The sequence below is a fragment of the Artibeus jamaicensis genome, unplaced genomic scaffold, assembly GCF_021234435.1.
Source record: "Artibeus jamaicensis isolate MK-2021 breed Jamaican fruit bat unplaced genomic scaffold, CSHL_Jam_final scaffold_1689, whole genome shotgun sequence".
Taxonomy (NCBI): Eukaryota; Metazoa; Chordata; class Mammalia; order Chiroptera; family Phyllostomidae; genus Artibeus; species Artibeus jamaicensis.
Window position 1 is genome coordinate 258459 of NW_026522029.1, and position 18037 is coordinate 276495.

At 43.5% G+C, this 18037-nt stretch overlaps 1 protein-coding gene across 14 annotated transcripts in view; it reads right to left on the reverse strand.

Annotated features, from left to right (window-relative positions):
* The window catches only part of PDE4DIP (phosphodiesterase 4D interacting protein), a 200672-nt gene that overhangs the window by 94397 nt on the left and 88238 nt on the right, over window positions 1-18037 (reverse strand). For all 14 annotated transcript variants that reach the window (XM_053656061.1, XM_053656051.1, XM_053656056.1 and 11 more), the window contains 3 exons: window positions 5504-5580; window positions 2792-2915; window positions 2440-2615 (listed from right to left, as the gene is read on the reverse strand). In XM_053656061.1, the coding sequence (XP_053512036.1) occupies window positions 2440-2615; window positions 2792-2915; window positions 5504-5580 (377 nt within the window). The remainder of the gene's footprint in view (window positions 1-2439; window positions 2616-2791; window positions 2916-5503; window positions 5581-18037) is intronic.

Below are 18037 nucleotides of genomic sequence, written 5' to 3' on the forward strand. Positions count from 1 at the left end.
AAAAAAAGGGGGTGGGTTCATTCGACTGGAATGAGTCTAGGGAAAGCTCAGGAGACGAGATTTTGAAGACTGGATTATTTTCCAGACTCAGGGAAGAGCTTGACCAGAGGAATGAAGGCATTAGATATAAGGTAAATTTGGGGAAGAGTCACAGGCAGGGGGAAGGGGGATGGGGGGGAGGCAATGGCTGGAGAAGAGGCTGGACATTAAGTTAAAAGATGCTGTGTGCTGTGCTGAAGTATACAAACAACAGGTTCAAATCAACCTGTCTCTTGTATACATTATTCCTCTGTAATGCACAAGGCACATCTTGCTGTTTCTCTGTTTGTACATCTTAGAGTACTACAGACCCCTTTCCTTGGAAAACGCACTGTGCCAGGTGAAAGGTTTCCAAGTTGGATGATTACGCCTGTGCAAGTATAAGACAGTGATAGCACCTTGGGAGGAAAACAGGTTGGCAGAAAGGTGAGGGGCACCAGAAAGGCAAATTATAAATTTACTTAGGGTATGAGGATCAGCTAAGATTTTGGGCTAAGAAGGTTAGAACTTAAGAGCAGTATGCAAATGCAAGATGTCATGCTAATTCTGATGATGAATGTGGCCTCCTTTTCAAATCCCCACGAATCTGTGCTGGAACACCTCTACTTTGCAAAGCCTCTGACCTCACTCATCACTTTGACCCTCCATCTCTGCAAATGATCTGTTTCTCCTACTTTATAAAGCTGTTCGAGGACATCTGACTGAACCCCCTCGATTTACTTGTCAGGTGTGAATGTTTTCTTTCTTTTCTTCCTTTTTTTCTTTTAGTTTAACAAGTGTTTATTGACATGCAGAAATACGACTGAGTCTCAAGGAATCTAGCAGGGAAGAGCTGAAAGAAAATACACTGCCACACTGAGAATTGTGCAATAAAGGATGTGTACATAAGACAAAGCAACAATACTGACTTAATTCTGCCATCACAAAAGCCTTCACAGATGTAACGACTGAAGCCTTAGTGGGTTTTTAAGAATGAATAGTTTCCAGGAGGAAAAAGATGCTGCCCACAGAAGGAAGAGCACAAGCAACATTCTGGAAACCTGATGTGGCATGACTGCTTTATATGGGCCAGGGTGGCTTCAGTTTTGGATTCCAGCTGTGCCTGAAACCAGGCTACGTAACTCTCTAAATGCCAATCTCTTCATTTATAAAGCATGGTAATCCCTATCTCGTGGGGGCTGTTAGGAGGATTAAACAAAAATGTAAAGTACTCAGCTCAACTGCAGAGTAAGAACTCAACAAAACTTAGTTCCCATCAGTGTAATATGAAGGGGTCTCACGGTGGGGGACGATTCTGGGAGACATCGGGGGTTAGATCACGAAAGACTTTGATGGCCACACTGAGGAGAACGGATCTTTTCTCCTGAAGATGCTGGAGAGCTTTTTAAATGGCATGATCAGAGTTGGTGTCAAATCACATAGGTCGAGGTGTGTGCACTGCATTTTTTTAAACCTATTCAGTTAAAACCATGTAAGGCTTTTCTGACACCATTGTATCATGCCTCTAAGAGGCTAAATTATTTGTCAGTGTGATAACATTGAATTCCTGGCTTCAAAACTGCTCCGAATTGTTAGACTGGAATAGACTGGAGAGAGGCAGGACCAGAAGGGAGGAGAACAGCTAGAAGCTGCTGCAGTACCCAAGTAATAATGATGGCCTTACCAACTGCCCAACTACCTTTAGCAACAAATTCAAGTCCCTTACTGTGGCATACGAAGCTGACACAGTCAGACCCCTACTGTCAGCCCAGCTTACCTCTGCCCAGCCTTCCCCAGACCCTCTGCTCTGCTCATGTAGAACTATTCGCAGGTCTTGAAACATGCCCTTCATGGTGTCTCCCCTCCACAGTTTCTCCTGCACAGAACATTTCTTTACCCCATCCACTTCCTATGCTTTCTGCTAACTTCTCTTCCTTCTTCAAAACTCAGCTCAGATTTCAGCTCCTCTATGAAACTTTTAGTCTGGAACAGATGACAATCCTGCAAGTAAGTCCCCGAGCATCCCATGTTACTTCTGTCGGAAAACTGATGCTGATGGTGTAATGCTTCTTAATGAGGGTCTGGGTCTTTCATCTCTGTAACCTTAGTGCTTAGCCCAGTACCTGGAATGAGCAGGTGCTCAATAAACATTCATAAAATAAGTGAATTCATGTCTCTTGTCTCACACCACTTGACCATTGTTCTATTTATAACTACTTCAGGCTCCTGATTGCCAACACCCATTAATAAATACCATTGAAGGCTCGACCCTAAAAAGAAAAGCTTTGGTTGTAGGAGCCATCGAGTCTTAGAAATGGACGCTGTACGTCCTTTAAAGGGAACAGTACAGCTGCTATATGCACTCATAGCCTCAAGAAGAGGCAGAAGACAAGCGACAAATACAGAACCAAAGGCACCTACTTGTCCCTCTGGGCCAGGGTCTCAGTGTACTGGTCGGGCCTGACGCAGTCTCCTGGTACGTCGTCCCTGTCCTTGGTGACTCCCTTCAGTTTCTCTGAGAGCTCCAGGTTACACTCTTTCTCTGCTTCCACCAGAGCTGCCATCCGCGCAGCTTCATTCTTCGCTAGCCTGGATTCCTGCAAAAAGAACAAGGGCTGAGAGGCTGCAAAGTCCCCACCTCGGTTAGGAGCTCTACAACACAGGGACGCTTGGTGAGTGTGGGAAGCCGAGTAAGGAGGGAAAGGTGAACGCAGGGGGCGGAGCAGAGGGGAAAGAGGAGAGGGGGGCCCGGCCCTTTGGAGCCCCCACTCACCTCCTGCAGAAGCTGGATTTTGTTTTCCAGGAGCTCGTACACATGTTGCGTCTCTTGCTGCCTCTCCTCAAACTGGCGCCGGAGCTCCGCTTCGTTCTGGCTGCTGAGGTTCTCCACATCGGCACTAAAACCAGTCACAGCCCATCATGGAATTTGGCAAGTGAACCCGTGAAGTTGTTTCACAGTGATGAGGAGGAAAATGGCGTATTTTCCCCTCTGCAATTATTCGTGGAACTGCTTTTTCTAACCTTTTCAGGTAATCTTTTAGGAACTCTAAATTTTTGTTGCCTGTCAATCAGACTCCCTGGCAGCTCCATTATTGCTACAGCTTCATGAGGGGCGTCTTTCATTTGGAAGGTGGGTGGGTGGTCATCAAAGGGTTCAGAACCCAACATCCATGTTCACCATCATCTGTCCCTGGACTCTTCCACTCAGACCGTCCTCCCTGAGTACATTGCTAGTTCCCTGCCTTTCTTGCTATTTGTATTTAAAGTGTTCCTTCCATGTAGGTTGCTGGGCCAGAATTTCCATTTGGACAGTCACAGAAATGCTCTCTGCCTTTACAGCCAGAAACCCATAAATATCTGTCCTGAATCCAGGCTACCTGTCCAGAGTTCCATCCCGTTTTCCCATGGTCCCATGCAGAGAGCAGACATTTAGTCTACGGAAGCTCAGGGTTCTGGCCCAGCCTCGCTCCTCTGATGTCCTCAGGAATGAAATGTCCAGGCACTAGCATGAAGCGGGTCAGGTGTCACCAGCTTATTTTTAGCTCTAGTAACAGCTGCCCTTGGATATCTGAGGATTAGAAATCTGGGGGCAGTATCAGGTGCTCAGTGATCTTAATTCCGGTTTGCTTTTATTCCTGTTTTAAGCCATTTGTTGAGAACCATGAGCCATCTTTTTGTCCACAGGGCAGAGAACAATATTGAACCTTCATAGGTTCTTGATAAATCACAGCTACTCTACCCCAGCCCCACGGTACTTTAATATTTGAGCCAGAAGGTCGTGTCCATGGAGACCAACTGGAGCTTCCCTGAAGATTACAGGATTCACTGGTTGCTGGTGGACACTGCTCAGCACCACCCCAGGGGCTATATTTAACTTGAGTGCCCAGGTCATTATATAGCCTTCTGGGGATAGAAGGGTCTTGGCTGTATAAGGGACACAAGTCATGAGAATAACCCCAAACAGAAAGACTCCTAAACAGGTAGACCTCTGGAATCATCAACTTTTATTTTGACTCCATACTCCTTGATAAATGTAATAGACCACAGCTAACTATCATATTGTGAGAACAGAAGTCACGCATTTTCTGCGTGCTCAGTTAGCCAGGAATCCTGATCCGACAGGCTACAGCTGTTGAAAAGTCAGAAGAACCTTGAACTGGTGCCAGATGTGGGTTCTGCCACTCATCTGAGAAGACTTCAACACTCTGCACCTTAGTTTTCTCATTTCTAAAAATACAACAGCTCCACCTAATTAAAAGCTGAAATGATAATAGAAATTTCTTAAAGCATTACACAAATCTCAAAATCTATTGCTCAACTGTCATTTTATAAAATACTTTGTATTTTATAAGTTTTCCTAAAATCTACCAGCCTGTTTAATGCTTTAGTAAGTGTTTAATAATGCCGATATATTGTATATTATTGAGTCTGGTTTTGAGTATTCTGAGCTTGCTAGACTCATTATCCAAAACACCAAGAGATACTGTAGCACTAGAAAGAATGTCAGATCAGATTGACTGTATACTGATCCTCACAATATAATCTGGAAATTGTTTTTAATGACAATTTTAATAATACTTATCATTTAAAACACACTTTTCAAATGACAAAAACTACAAACTATGAAAGTAACCATTTTAACAACACAAAAGCATATAAAGAAAAAAAATCAAGTCTTCTCCTCATTACAAATGTCGATCTCACTCTCCTGATGTAAGCAATGTTAAAGAGTTTGACATATAACCTTCCAGTTTTTTCTATACGTAATCAAGCAAACACATGTACACACAGAGAGGGCTGCTTGTCTTTACCCAAAAGGGCTGATACTATAAACATCACTCAGCAATTTTCACCCTCACCTAGTCTATCAGAGATTTCTGACCAGGATAGTAATATAAAGCTAACTCATTCTTTTCAATGAACGCATAATATTCCACAGCATGGTTAATATCAAAATGCCTTTTACCACTGCTCTATTGAAGCATAGTTGAATCTAGGTTTTTGCGATTACAAATAATGATTCTGTAATCATCCTTATACATCTATCCTTTCAAACTCATGCTTTTATTTATAGGAATAGATTCCTCCTAAGATTTATTTGAGCAAAGGAAATGCTTATTTTTTACTTGGAGAGGTAGTGCCCCATCCCCCAAATTTTGCTACGATTCACACTCTCGCCAGCAGTATCTAAGTGTGCCCATTTTCCACAAACCGTGCCAGCCCTTTGTGTTATTGGTAGATACTGACTAGAAGGGTTAAAAGCTTAGGTGTGGTGAACCCACCAACCTATGGCCGGGTCTGTCGGACTTAGTAACACACAGAGAGTCTAAGGGAAAGACAGCATGTTATTTCAGTTGCTCAAGTGGACACGGCATCCAAACGCCAGAGTTCAGGGTAAGAAACTTGGTTCCAAATCTATTGTTCTCAGATTAGTGGCCGGACTCTTGAAGGGATCAGAATTCAACTACCGTAAAGTGAAACTTACCAGGTTTTATCCAAATGCTGTTTCTTGTCCTGCAGTTCTCGTCTCAGGCTCTCCACTTCAACCTTCAGCTCGATGTTCTGCAAAGCACATAGACAATAACTGGCCTAATTGCCACAGACCCTCTACCCTGGAACCAGGTTCCTACTCCATCTTGCCTCAGTCCACAACTTGTAATCTCATGTCAGCCCTTCTCCTGGCCCTTGACAGAGAAGTGGAGTCAATAACCCAGCCAATGATGAGCGAACTGTGCAGCTCCAGGCCTTCCTGGGAGCTGCTTACCCATCCTCCTCGTCTGTTCGTTCATCACTGCCGCTGGCGATGAACAGCAGCAAAGCCTGTTTGCCTCTAAGGTATGGAGGACAGAGTGTATGTTAAAATATTTTTTTCTTATCAACATAGGTCTATTCCTGAAAACCAAAGCTGTATATAGGACTGTATTTTAAATACACCTAGGGAGTGAATTCTTTAAAGAAGTTATGTTGTGAACATTTTAAAAAACAATACACTGTCTTTAGCATAAAATTGGACTTTCGTAAACTGCATTTGTTTAAGGTGAGAGGAGATTCTGATGGCAGATCAATGAAGGGAACAATGGATTGTTGTTGAGGTGAAATAGCTACAAATCAGATTTTGACAAACAGAAAAAGAAAAGAAAAACATCCAAGTGAAGTATGGGCAAAGATTCGGTGAGAGGTTGCACATACAGAGTCCAGGGACAGGTGAAGCGGCCTGGTGTGTGGTGAGGAGTGGGAAATCAGTCCAGAAAACGGTTTACAACTAGTTCATGAAAGGCGTGTGAAGAGACTGAATAGTGATCAGTAGAGAACAACAACTCACTGGACAGCTGCGGGCAAAATACCGCCACGCTCAGGTCTGTCTTGAGGCAGGAGGAAGAAGAAATTTAGGGTAGACGTGAAGAAGAGGAATGGGTCAAGAGGCAACTGACCAGAATACGGACGGGGGCGGTCTGAGGCCCACGAAGCACAGGGAGAAAGACTCAGAAGACCTTTCAGAGGTAGAAGCCACAAGGCTCACTGATCTGTGAGAGACTCTCATTAGAACAGAGGGAGGAGCCAAGCTGACATTGAAGTTTCTAGCAAGTCGGTAGCAATGCATATTATTAACTAAACAGGGAACATAAAAAGAGAAGCAGGTTTGTGGGGTAACCCAAGGAGAAGTCTTGGGTCAGGGATTTAACTTATTCAGGCTTACAGCTAAATGCACAGAGATGAGTCAGTCCCTTCCCTGGTGAAATCCACAACATGTTATTAAGCAGGAGGAATCTTATTAATACTATGGTATGGGGCTTCGGCACATGGGCCTCAGTTTTCTCACGTGTACAGTGTGGTTGCTTTCTTTTTAAAATAAAGACAATGACGTCCATCCCATAGGGGACTTGGTGCGGATTAAATGAGATAATGTACACAATATACCTAGAGCCCTGGGTGCTGAATAAACTTTGTTCACTTCCCTTTTGTTCCCAGGCTATCTAGTATCTCCTCAGCTGCGCCAGGAAAAACATTTACCTCTAAAGGGAGGAAAAAGGGAGGATGTGAATTATGTGTTCTCTACCTGTCCTAAATCCTAGATAAGAAAAGGAAGTGAATAACTGAATTAATTTGGTGGAAGATTCACAAATTTGAAGACCTTAGCATTCTTCTGTTCCAGGTCCCTCACTTTTAAAAATAAGGAATTGAAACCCAGAAGGGTTCCTCTCTAAGATAAAAGCAGTAACAGTCCAGCATTTCAGCGAGAGATCAGGTCAGGAAACATGGCCAGCTTGTCCCTGATTTAGTGGAGCGTAGTAAGCTATAAAATTAGGGAATGCGGCACATTAAGTGCACTCTTGAGGGTTGTGGAGGCAGGACGTGTAGTGGCCGAGAGTGCAGGCCCTGCAGGTGGGAAGAGGGCTTGGCAAGCCGGCCACCCTTTCTAAAAGCCTCAGCTTCCTCATCTATCAAGTGGGGGTCATGGAAGAGATTACAAGGATATTAACAAGACTGAATAACACACAAAAAGCACATTGCATGGTGCCTGCCGTACAGCAAGCATTCAAAAACTATTAACTATTATGAATTATAAAAACAACAATTTACCCTGTCTGCCCAGGAGAGCTAAAGTTCTCCGCCATAACCACATATTAAACTAGTATTATTTCATAGAAAGGAAAAAAATTATTACAACGAAAGTGGGCCATCCCAGGGTCCTACATACAAATACACACACAAGCTAAACATTCTTCACGTTTGCTTTATCCTGCTGAGATAAGTAAGTAGAAAAGAGAAATAGATAGGAGGGAAAGAAAAAACTAGGAAAGATAAAAAATGAATTACTTTTCCAGGCTTTATAGGATTATGGCTATTCAATCAAACGATGAAATTTATGAGTCTCACACAAAATTGTTAAAATCGCTTCACCTCAATAAGATTAGATCTACAATCAATGATTCTCGTGGATCAAAGTAATTTCACAGCTGCTACAAAATCTTACCACACGGAAACGCAAGTACATACCAATTTAAAGGGATAAAGTCTAACCCACTTATAACCTACTTCTGCAGAAAAACCACTGACTAGTTAAACAGTGTTTAATCAGCTTTTTCTGTGTTGGCAGCTTGTTTTGTTTCAGGAAACATCTTGGGACCAGAGCCTGAACAACAATCCACGTGAAACCCAAGATTCTGCTGAACTGATTCCCACCCTGGTGTTCCCTGAAAAGTCCCTCGTAGACGTGGGTTAAACGCAGCCAGCAGTGACCTTACCTGACTCGGTTTCAAGCCTTCAATTTTAACTCTATTAATTGATCTACTGCTCATAGAATCCAAAATGTGGCTTCTACTTTTAAAAATAAGATTTTTAAATGTATGCTCCAACAGAAGCCAAGTCACATGGAAATCTAAAATACATATATACTTGGTAAAAAAAAGAGAAATGGTGCCCCACCTGGATGGCTCGGGGGGTTGGAGCATCATCCCGTACACCAAACGGCTGCGGGTTTGTCCCCAGTCAGGACATGTAGCTAAGTTGCGGGTTCGATGCCTGGGTTGTTCTCCAAGGAAGGCTTAATGGGTGAGTAAAAAAAAAGGGTGGAAGGCATTGTAGATGAGGAAATATGGTGCTGAGATAGAAGTTGATATAGAATCCAAAATGTACAAGCGCCATTCAGGAGCTCCCTTATTTTAAACATAAACATTTGATACCGCAAAGTTCTAGAATAACTTTTTAAAATTTTAACCACTGGCTGATGAATGGATAGGACTAACGTGGTATAGCCATACAACAGAATTATTATTTGGCCATTAAAAGAAACGAGATATATAACATGGGTAAATCTGGAACACACTAGGCTAAGTGAATGAAGTTGGGCACAAAATCCCACATTGTATAACATTCCATTAATGTGAAATGTCCAAAAGAGGTAAAGCCACAGGGAAATAAAATAGACTCAGTGGTTGACTCGGGCTGAAGAAGGACAGGGGGATTGGGGAGTGATGGTTAATAAAGTTGGGGTTGCTTTTTGGAGGGATGAGGAAAATGTTCTAAAGTCCATTGTGGTGATATTTGCACAACTCCATGAGTGCACTAAAAATGCTGACGTGTACATCTTCGAACTATAGACTCTAAATGTGTGAGTTACAATGATATGTGAATTTTACCCCAAATTGTTATAAAAATATTTTCCAAAGCCCTAGGAAGTTAGAATAGTTAAAATTCAGTGATAATTAAAGCTTCTCTAAGAGATTAGCACTGCATATTTCTTTTTTGGGGAGGGGGTTTAACTTTTATAGTACTTTTTTCCATTACCATTTGGTCCCCTTACACTTCCCTCTGCCCAGCAATCCCCACACCGAGGTCCATATCCATGAGTTCTTTTTCCTTTTTGCTCCATCCCTCTTCGCAATCCTGCCCTCCCCCACCTTCCCCCCCAGCCCTGCTCCAGTCCCTGAAGTTACCACCCTGTAAGACACCCCTTCCTTTTTGGTGGAATCAGAAATTGATTCCAACTGGTCAACACCAATGAGGTCATCTGTCACATGGGCCCTCTCCATCCCCCAGATAAAAACCAGGCAATCTGCCCGATAAGAACCCTCTCTGTTCCCTTCCCCGAGAGGGAAGATGTCAGTGATCTAAAGCTGTCCTTTCCTTGTGCTGTTAGCTCCCTTTCCCCACCCTTCTTACCATAAAACCTGCCATTTTGTACAGCCCCGGGATCACCCTTCAAGCTGCTAGATGGGATGCTGCCCGATTCATGAGTTGCTTAATAAAACCAATGCAATCTTCAGATTGACTCACTTGAACTTTGTTGTTTAACAGTCCTTAGACCATACAGTCAAGACTTTAGTCAGAGGTGTAACTCCTGCCTTTCTACAGGTTCCAGGTTCACTGTCTTCTACTATTGCAGTTAAGCTCCAAATTAGACACAGAGGTTGTCCCAACATGTGACAAGTGTCCTTCATGCCAGGGAAAAGACAGCAGGGCAGTGTTCACAGCCTCTGGAACCAGAAGACTCTTCAAGGCCAGGGTACTTTCCTGCCAGAACCTGTTTTAAAGTCCAGTTGTCAAAGAGATGGAAAAAAACCAAGTGGAAAATTTCAGCTTATACTCCTACAATACATAATAGAAGATCCACATCCAGATGGCAAAGCTCCTCTGTTTGGGTCACTCCTTCAGGCCCAACCCGTGTCGGTCCTAAGTGGGGGCCTGAACACAATACCATTCTCTTCCCAGCCCGAGTAGACAAACACAGACAGTCATATCCGAGTCAACACTGAGGCTGAGAAGTTCTAAGGAGGTCAAGTGTGTGGACAGAGAGAGAGAGAGAAGGAGGGGGAGGGGGAGGGAGAGGGGGAGGGGAGAGAGGGAGGACTCACTGAGCAGAAGACAGAGTGACTTGTGAGAGGGTAGCATTTATTTACTTTTTTTTGGATCAAATATACATGAAATGCCCACTTTAGATGTGCAAAGTACCCTAGTAGGTACTAGATAGGGCAAGGCAGACCTAATCGCAGTCCTCAGGGAATTTACAGCCTATGGGGTGAATTACACAGATGATTACAGTGGAGTCTGATAAATGGAAGGGACCCGGAATCAGAGAGCGTGTGGAGATGCACAGTCCACGGCAGCGGACACACAATCAGTGCAGGTCCATCCTGTAATTCCAGCTTTGGCCTCCTAGACCTTTCCTCTCGGCTCCCTCATTCTAGTCCTTCGGGGGTGAGAGGTAAGTCCGAAACTGCAGCACTGCCAGGGGAGAAGAAAGAGTCCAGTACTTAGGGCAACACGTGGCACGATGCAGAGAACGCAGACTTTAGAACTAAAATGCTAGCTCTCCCACATTCTTATTGGGTTGAATCACAGGAAAGTACAGATTTAACCATTTTCCACAGTTCCGCATACTTCACATAGTTCCATATACCTCTGTATCCTGGAGGTAAATCACTTAACCTAAGGTTCAGTTCCTTCAGGTGCTAATAACTACCTTTCAGGAATATTGTGAAATTAAGTGAGAAGATATAGTGAAAGTATCTGACATACAGTAGGTGTTCAATAAATGTCAGTTTCCCCAAAGGTAGGGAGATGCGTGAGTCGTGAGAAGGAGAGAGAGCTATTTCTGGTCAACACTAAATTTAGGAATGCAAGAAGAGGAAGATTAAAATGATTTGTCTTAGGATTTTGATGATGCGGAGGCAGTGGTGTGGGGGCAGGAGGTATATTGGAAATCTCTGTACCTTTGGCCCAGTTTTGCTGTGAACATAAACTGCTCTAAAAATCAAGTGTATTACAAAATATGGAGACGATACGAGGTGTCTTGGGCTTCTCTTAGTTAGACGCTGAGCTCAGAGGTCCCCATATACATGCTGCCTTGGTGCTCACGCTGTTCTCCAAATTAAACTGTTCTCGGTGTGTCTCCAGCTATTCATCCCCTAGGGTCACTCTGTTAAAATCTTGGTTGAGTCCCAGAAGCCTCCAATGATCTGGCCCAAGTGAGCCGGCAAGTGAGAAACCATACACATAAATACCAATGATCTCAGTGCTTCTCTCCCTCCCCCTCCCAGAACATTCCTCAGCTGGACGAATCTCTCTCCCTCGGCTGGAGCCTCTGGGTCCACAAATAGGCCTGGCTGGGCTTAATTTAGCAAAGTGCAGGCCTCCTGTGAAAGCTGGGGTGAGGCCGGAGCCCATGAAATCCCCAGGACACCTTGTGCGGGGACAGGAGCCCAAGCCCACTTGAGCGGTTAAAAGGATGCTCAGCATGACTTGTTTCCCTCAGCTATTCGGGAAGTGGAGCCTCGGGAACGGCCCTGTGCTTTGCTGGCTTCTCTCTGAACAGCAGGCATGGAGGGGGGAACAAAGTAAAACTTTGCTATGGAGTTAAAATGTATAAAAACTGCATTAATTTTTCTACAGGTAAATTAGTACAGAGGAAACCCAAGTCCTACTAATATTTTTAAATTATCCATGTTGTCTGATATGATCTGACATTTATCCCCAAACTCAACTCCCTTGCTTTTATTTTTCAAAAAGGATAAAGGCACTGATGGGCGTCCTGCAGAGTCCAGGGCAGTTTTTCTCACGCTGAAGCTCACACCCCACACGGGAGCCGAAGTCACTCCTCCCTGGAAAGCCCAGCTGTGACCTGCAGCCAGGGCCTGTGATCAGGCAACTGGTCTCAGGTTGTACTTGTGTTTGAAACCAGGGACAGCGCTTATACTGTAGAGCCCACAGCTCCCCGACCCAGGATGGCAGCCATGAGCCCCACGTAACTATCGAACCCTTGAGAGGTGACCAGTCCAAACTGAGATACGCTGTAAGGACTTCAAAGACTTAGTACGCACTGGGTTAGCAAAGGCTAACCACAACAAGAGAATATAAATTCTCAATTTTCGAATAACCGTTTCATGTTAAAGTAATATTTTAAATATATTATGAACATCAATTTCACGTATTTCTTTGTACTTTCCTTTTTCTATGGCCACCAGAAAGTTTTAAATTTCATCTGTGGCTCACGGCAGATTTTGGCTGGACAGCACTGCCCCATACGATGTCAGGACAAAGGTGGACCAGCTTCAAGTACATCACACAGAAACATGCTCAGTCAGACCTGCCTTGCACTCAATCCTGTGGCACAGAAGAATTTTTAGGTGTTTTAAGGGATGATGGCATTCCACAACCAACAAAACAGACACGACTCCAGCTCATTATAAGTGAAGCAAAATGAGAGAACTGATTACACGCACAAGACTGAACAGGAGTCAGATCACATTACTGCTCAAACCGTGTTCGGACACTAAACTCTGGGTGTCGGGAGGACAGGGACCCCCCTCTATTTTCTCACCACTGTGTCCCCATTGGTGCTCAAACAGTGCTCATACATAGATGATTATGTCTCCATTGAATGAATGAATGTTGCTCAATATAAAACACAGCCCACTCAAACAATTCTCACTGTCGAGAATTTCTTTTTCCACCCTGGCTGGTGTAGCTCAGTGGATTGAGTGTGGGCCTGTGAGGCAAAGGGTCACTGGTTGGATTCCCAGTCAGGGCACATGCCTGGGTTGCAGGCCGGGTCCCCAGTAGGGGACACATGAGAGGCAACCACACATTGATGTTTCTCTCCCACTCTTTCTCCTGCCCTTTCCCTCTCTCTAAAAATAAATAAGTAAATAAAATATTTTTTTTAAAAAGAATTTCTTCTTAGCCCTGGCTGGTGTAGCTCAGTGGATTGAGCACGGGCCTGTGAACCAAAAGATCGCGGTTCGATTCCCCGTCAGGGCACATGCCTGGGTTGCAGGCCAATTCCCAGCAGGGGCCAGTTCCCAGCAGGGGATGCACAGAAGCAACCATACATTGATATTTCTCTCCTTCCCTTCCCTCTAAAAAAGATAAATAAATAAAAAAAATTTAAAAAAAAGAATTTCTTCTTCTCACCTGTTTCTCATCTTAATTAGTGTGCTTTTTCTGCCCAGCCTTCTCTTAGAGAGACTGCGCAGTTGCAGGGAGGGCTGTGGGCTCACCTGGGTGCCCAGAGCACAGCTGCTGGGCCTCTCTGCCGGAGGGGATGGCACAGGATGAAAAGGTGGTCTCCTGGTCCTCTTCTGTACACAGGAGCCGCACTTGCAACTTCAAGGGTGTTTGCAATCCATCAACACAAACTTTCTCAGTTTCTATTCAAGATTATGTTGAATCATATTCAACATAATTCAAGATTCAACAATATTCAAGATTATGTTGAAGGCTACAGAGAAAGTTTGAGATCAGTTCTAAAAGGAGGGACAAGAAATGTATACATGGAAAGATAGTTGTTGGCTGAGAATAACACCTGCTGGATAATGTACCTGAACTGTAACTGTGGGAGGAGCACAGGATGAAAGATGATTTCAGGCAGCGTGGTGAGGAAAGGCCCACCTGAGCAGGTAGAATCTGCATTGGACTCTGAAACCTGAGCAAGCTTTGGACGAGCAGAGAAAAAGGATATGGGTATTCCAGGTGTGAACAAGGATATGTCAGCAGGAATTAGCACAAGTGAGAGAGAGTGATTCACTCTAGGAACACGTTTGGAAATACACAGTGGGAGAATAAAGCTTGCTTTTTACCTCATTGGGAGTACTGAAACAGCAGGAAGAAATCCCCAACCACTCTGTCTGCCTGTCCACCAGCATCTGAGCTCACGTCCTCTGTCTCTCCACTTGTGACCGTAGACCAACTATCCACACTCCCATGTGAAGCCAGACATTCCATTTTATGCATTTGGTCTCATTCTCTCTGCCTCTCAAAAGTAATGTCCAGCAAGTCTCCCCTCCTCTCCACCAATCCTCCACTTTCTACTGGAAAATTCTATTGGTATACAAACACATTATTATTCATCCACCCTTAAAAAATCTTCATAAATCCTTACTGTTGAATTTCTTTGCTCTCCCTTGCAACAAAACTCCTCAACATAATCTGTCAACTCATTAACTCCAATTCTTCTCCTCTCATTTTCTGTTATACCTGCTGCAGTCAGGCCTCGCCTCCAGCAGTCCACCAAGACTGCTCTGGTCAAGATCACTAGTGACACTCGTGTATTGTTCGATCTAAAATTCAGATCTTAGTCATCATACGACTTGGGCTATCAGCAGCATGTCAAAACCCTGATCCCTCCCTCTTCCGTTATATACTTTCTTTACTTGGTTTACATGACTGCAGACTCTTAAGTTTTCTTTACCAGTTGCAGCTTTTCTATCTCCTTTGCTGATTCTTCCTCCTTTCCCCAAACTATTACTGTTTGAGTGACCCCAGGATTAGGTCTTTGGTCCTTTTCTCTTCCCCTTTGGTACTTCTAACTCTCTGGTGATCTTGGAGCATTCTCATGGCTTTAAATACCATTTATAGGCTGATAACTCCCAAATTTATGTCTCCAACCTAACTTACTACCCTGAACTTCAGATTTCTATGTTCAACTGCTTACTTGATAGTGCCGCTAGAAATGTCCGACAAATATTTCAAGCATGAATTGACCAAAACTGAAATCGCACTCCATTCTCAAATGTGCTCTACGTACAGCCTTCCCAGTTTTAACTACGGCGACTCCATCCTCCCAGTTGCTTAGGTTTTGACCCCGGGGTCTGTCTTGATTCCTTTCCTTCTCTCACATTCCGCATCCGTCCATCAGCAAGTCCTGTTTGTGCTTCCTTCACTTTGCCCCACATGAATGGCTCTTACCTCAGTCTAATCACCATCACCTCCTATGTGGATTACTGCAACAGCTTGTAGTAGCCCTTCTAGGGCTTATTCTCAATACCATAACCACAGTGAGGTTTAATTTTTTTTTCAATTACAACTTACAGTAAACATTGTTCTGTATTAATTTCAGATGTACAGCACAGTGGTTAGACAATCATGTACTTTACAGAGTGCTCCCCAGACATTCTAAGTACCCACCTGGCCCCATGCATCATTATTCAATATTATTGACTCTACTCCCTATGCTATAATTTACATCCCTGTGGCTATTCTGTAACTACCAATTTGTACTTCTAAATCCCTTCATCTTTTTCACCCAGTTGCCTAACTCCTCTCCCCTCTGTCAACTGACAGTTCACAGTGATCTTTTCAAAAGTCAGATGGGATTGTCTTTTGTCGGGTTGTTGCTCTGTTCAAAATCTTTCAATGGCTTTCCTTGTCAGTATGAGTAAAAGCCAAAGTCTCTAAAACTATCTATAAGGGCCTATCTGATCCACCCCAGCTCCATTACCACTAGCATCTTCTTACACCTTCTCCTGCTGCTTCGACTCCATGGCTTTCCTGGAATGTTCTTCTCCTACTTATTTGTTTGGCTAACTTCTTCATTTCCTTTAAGGCGTTGCTTTAAAAACACAGCCACTTTGGAAAATAGTTTGGAAGTATCTTATAAGCTGAAATATATGCTTATTTTTGACCTAACAATCACTACTAGGTATTTACCCCCCCCACACACAAAATAAAACAAAGACTTGTACGCAAGCAGTTTTATTCATAATGCCAAGCACTCAACACAACCCATATGTTCATCAGCAGGTGCATGGATAAATAAATTGCATTTTATTCATACAATGGAATACTACTCAGCAATAAAAAGGAATGAACTACAGACACAACATGAATGAACTTCAAATCATTATGCTAAGTAAAAGAAACCAGACACTAGAACCTTCACTGTATGATTCCATTTATATGACACTCTAGAATAAATAAAACTAAATGACAGGCAGAAAGCATATCAAGGGTTTTCCTAGGAAGAAATCTTCCTCTATTAGTTAACCTCATGGTTATTTACTTCCCTTTCCATCCCAACTCTACAAAAAAAGTGGGATGACTGCGTGGTGGACAGACTCTAATGTGACTCCCACGATACCTGCCTCCTGCCTGATGTTCACGCCTTCGATAATTCCCCCGGCCCCAAGTATGGGCAGCACGTATCATTTGCTTCTACCCAATACATATAACAAAGGTAGGAAATGCCACTCCTGTGACTATGTTAAGCTTTAAGACTGCCTTGCTGGCAGACTTGCTCTAGAGCCTCTCCTTGCTGACTTGATATAAATTGCCATGTGGGCTTTCTACAGGCAAGGAACAGTAGGAGGCTTCGAGGAACTGCGGGCAGCCTCTAGCCAAGATCCAGCAAAAAGTTGGGACCCTTAGTCCTACCCCCACAAGGAAATAAATTTTGTCAACAACCCAAGTGGGCTCAGAGGCAGCTTCGACCCCAGTCATGTCTCCAGATGAGAATTCAGCCCAGCCAATACCTTCACAGGGGCCCAGTGACATCCTAAGCAGGGAACTGAGCTAAGCTGTGGCTGGAATGCTGGCCCACATAAACTGTGAAATAAGAAACATGTATGTGTGCTTTTAAAATCACTTTCTAAACGTGGCCTTCCCTGACCACTCTTTAATACTACAACCTGCTCTCCATTCTTACACTTTCTGACCCTCTCCACCCTATTCTATGTTTTGCTTTTTATTCCCAAGAGGACTTAACACTTTCCAATATTCTATGTATTTATTGTTCATTGTCTTCTCAAGCTAGAATATAAATCCCATGAGGCTAGCAATGCTTACCTGCTTCGTTCATTGATACATACTCCAAACACTTCCAACAGCACCTGAAACAGTAGGTGCTCAAAAAAGTATTTCTAAATGAATGAGTCCTAATGCCTATGTTTAAACCAGAATCAATTGATTCTCATTCTCATCAGAGACGGAGTACAGCTAGCTAGTCACCATCTGCCACATACTGAGACTCCAAGTCTCTAAAAGCTATTATTAGGTCACCTCTGAGTTTGTCCTTCCCCAAATTAAAAATCCCAATTCCACTGCCCTTTTCACATAAACCTCATTTTCTAATTTTTATTTTGGTTTGAGTAATCCCCAATTTCCTCTGTATTTCTGGAGTTCGACACCAGACTCAAGGCAGTGTATGGGGATAAGGATAGCTATGGTTTGTATTACATTCCACATGGCAATTTGCACTTATTTCACAAGTGCAATGAGGTCAGTGCCACCATCTACTGCAGATACATCAGTGAGATAATGCCACCCCTTCCTGTCACTATGAAAATAGGTATCAGTTCACTAGAGCTCTTTCTTTTCTCTTCAGTCCAGCCTTAACACAATGCAGAGCTAGTTACTAAAAAACATCATTTGCATTTGAAAGAGGGACTTTTAATTCTAAAGAATGTGCCAAGGCCTGGATTATTAACTACAGAATCAGGCCATGTAGCCTCGGGGATAGCAGGTATACTCCCTGAGGCTACTGAGGGCAAATCTGGCCCTGTGAGAAATGAGGACAAGACTCCAACTTCACAGGGCTATTCTGTGGTCGAAATTAAATATGTATCAAATACAAAGCACAGAGCCTGGCCAGCAGTAACACTGAATGGACTTCCTTCTCCAGAGGATTTAAATGAGAAACATTTAGCATTTATCTGTGAAAACTGGGGAAAAGGAGAGAAGATGTGGGACAAAGAAGGACAGGAAGAGCCTAAAAGTGGGGACAACACTGACGCCAGAAGGTGGG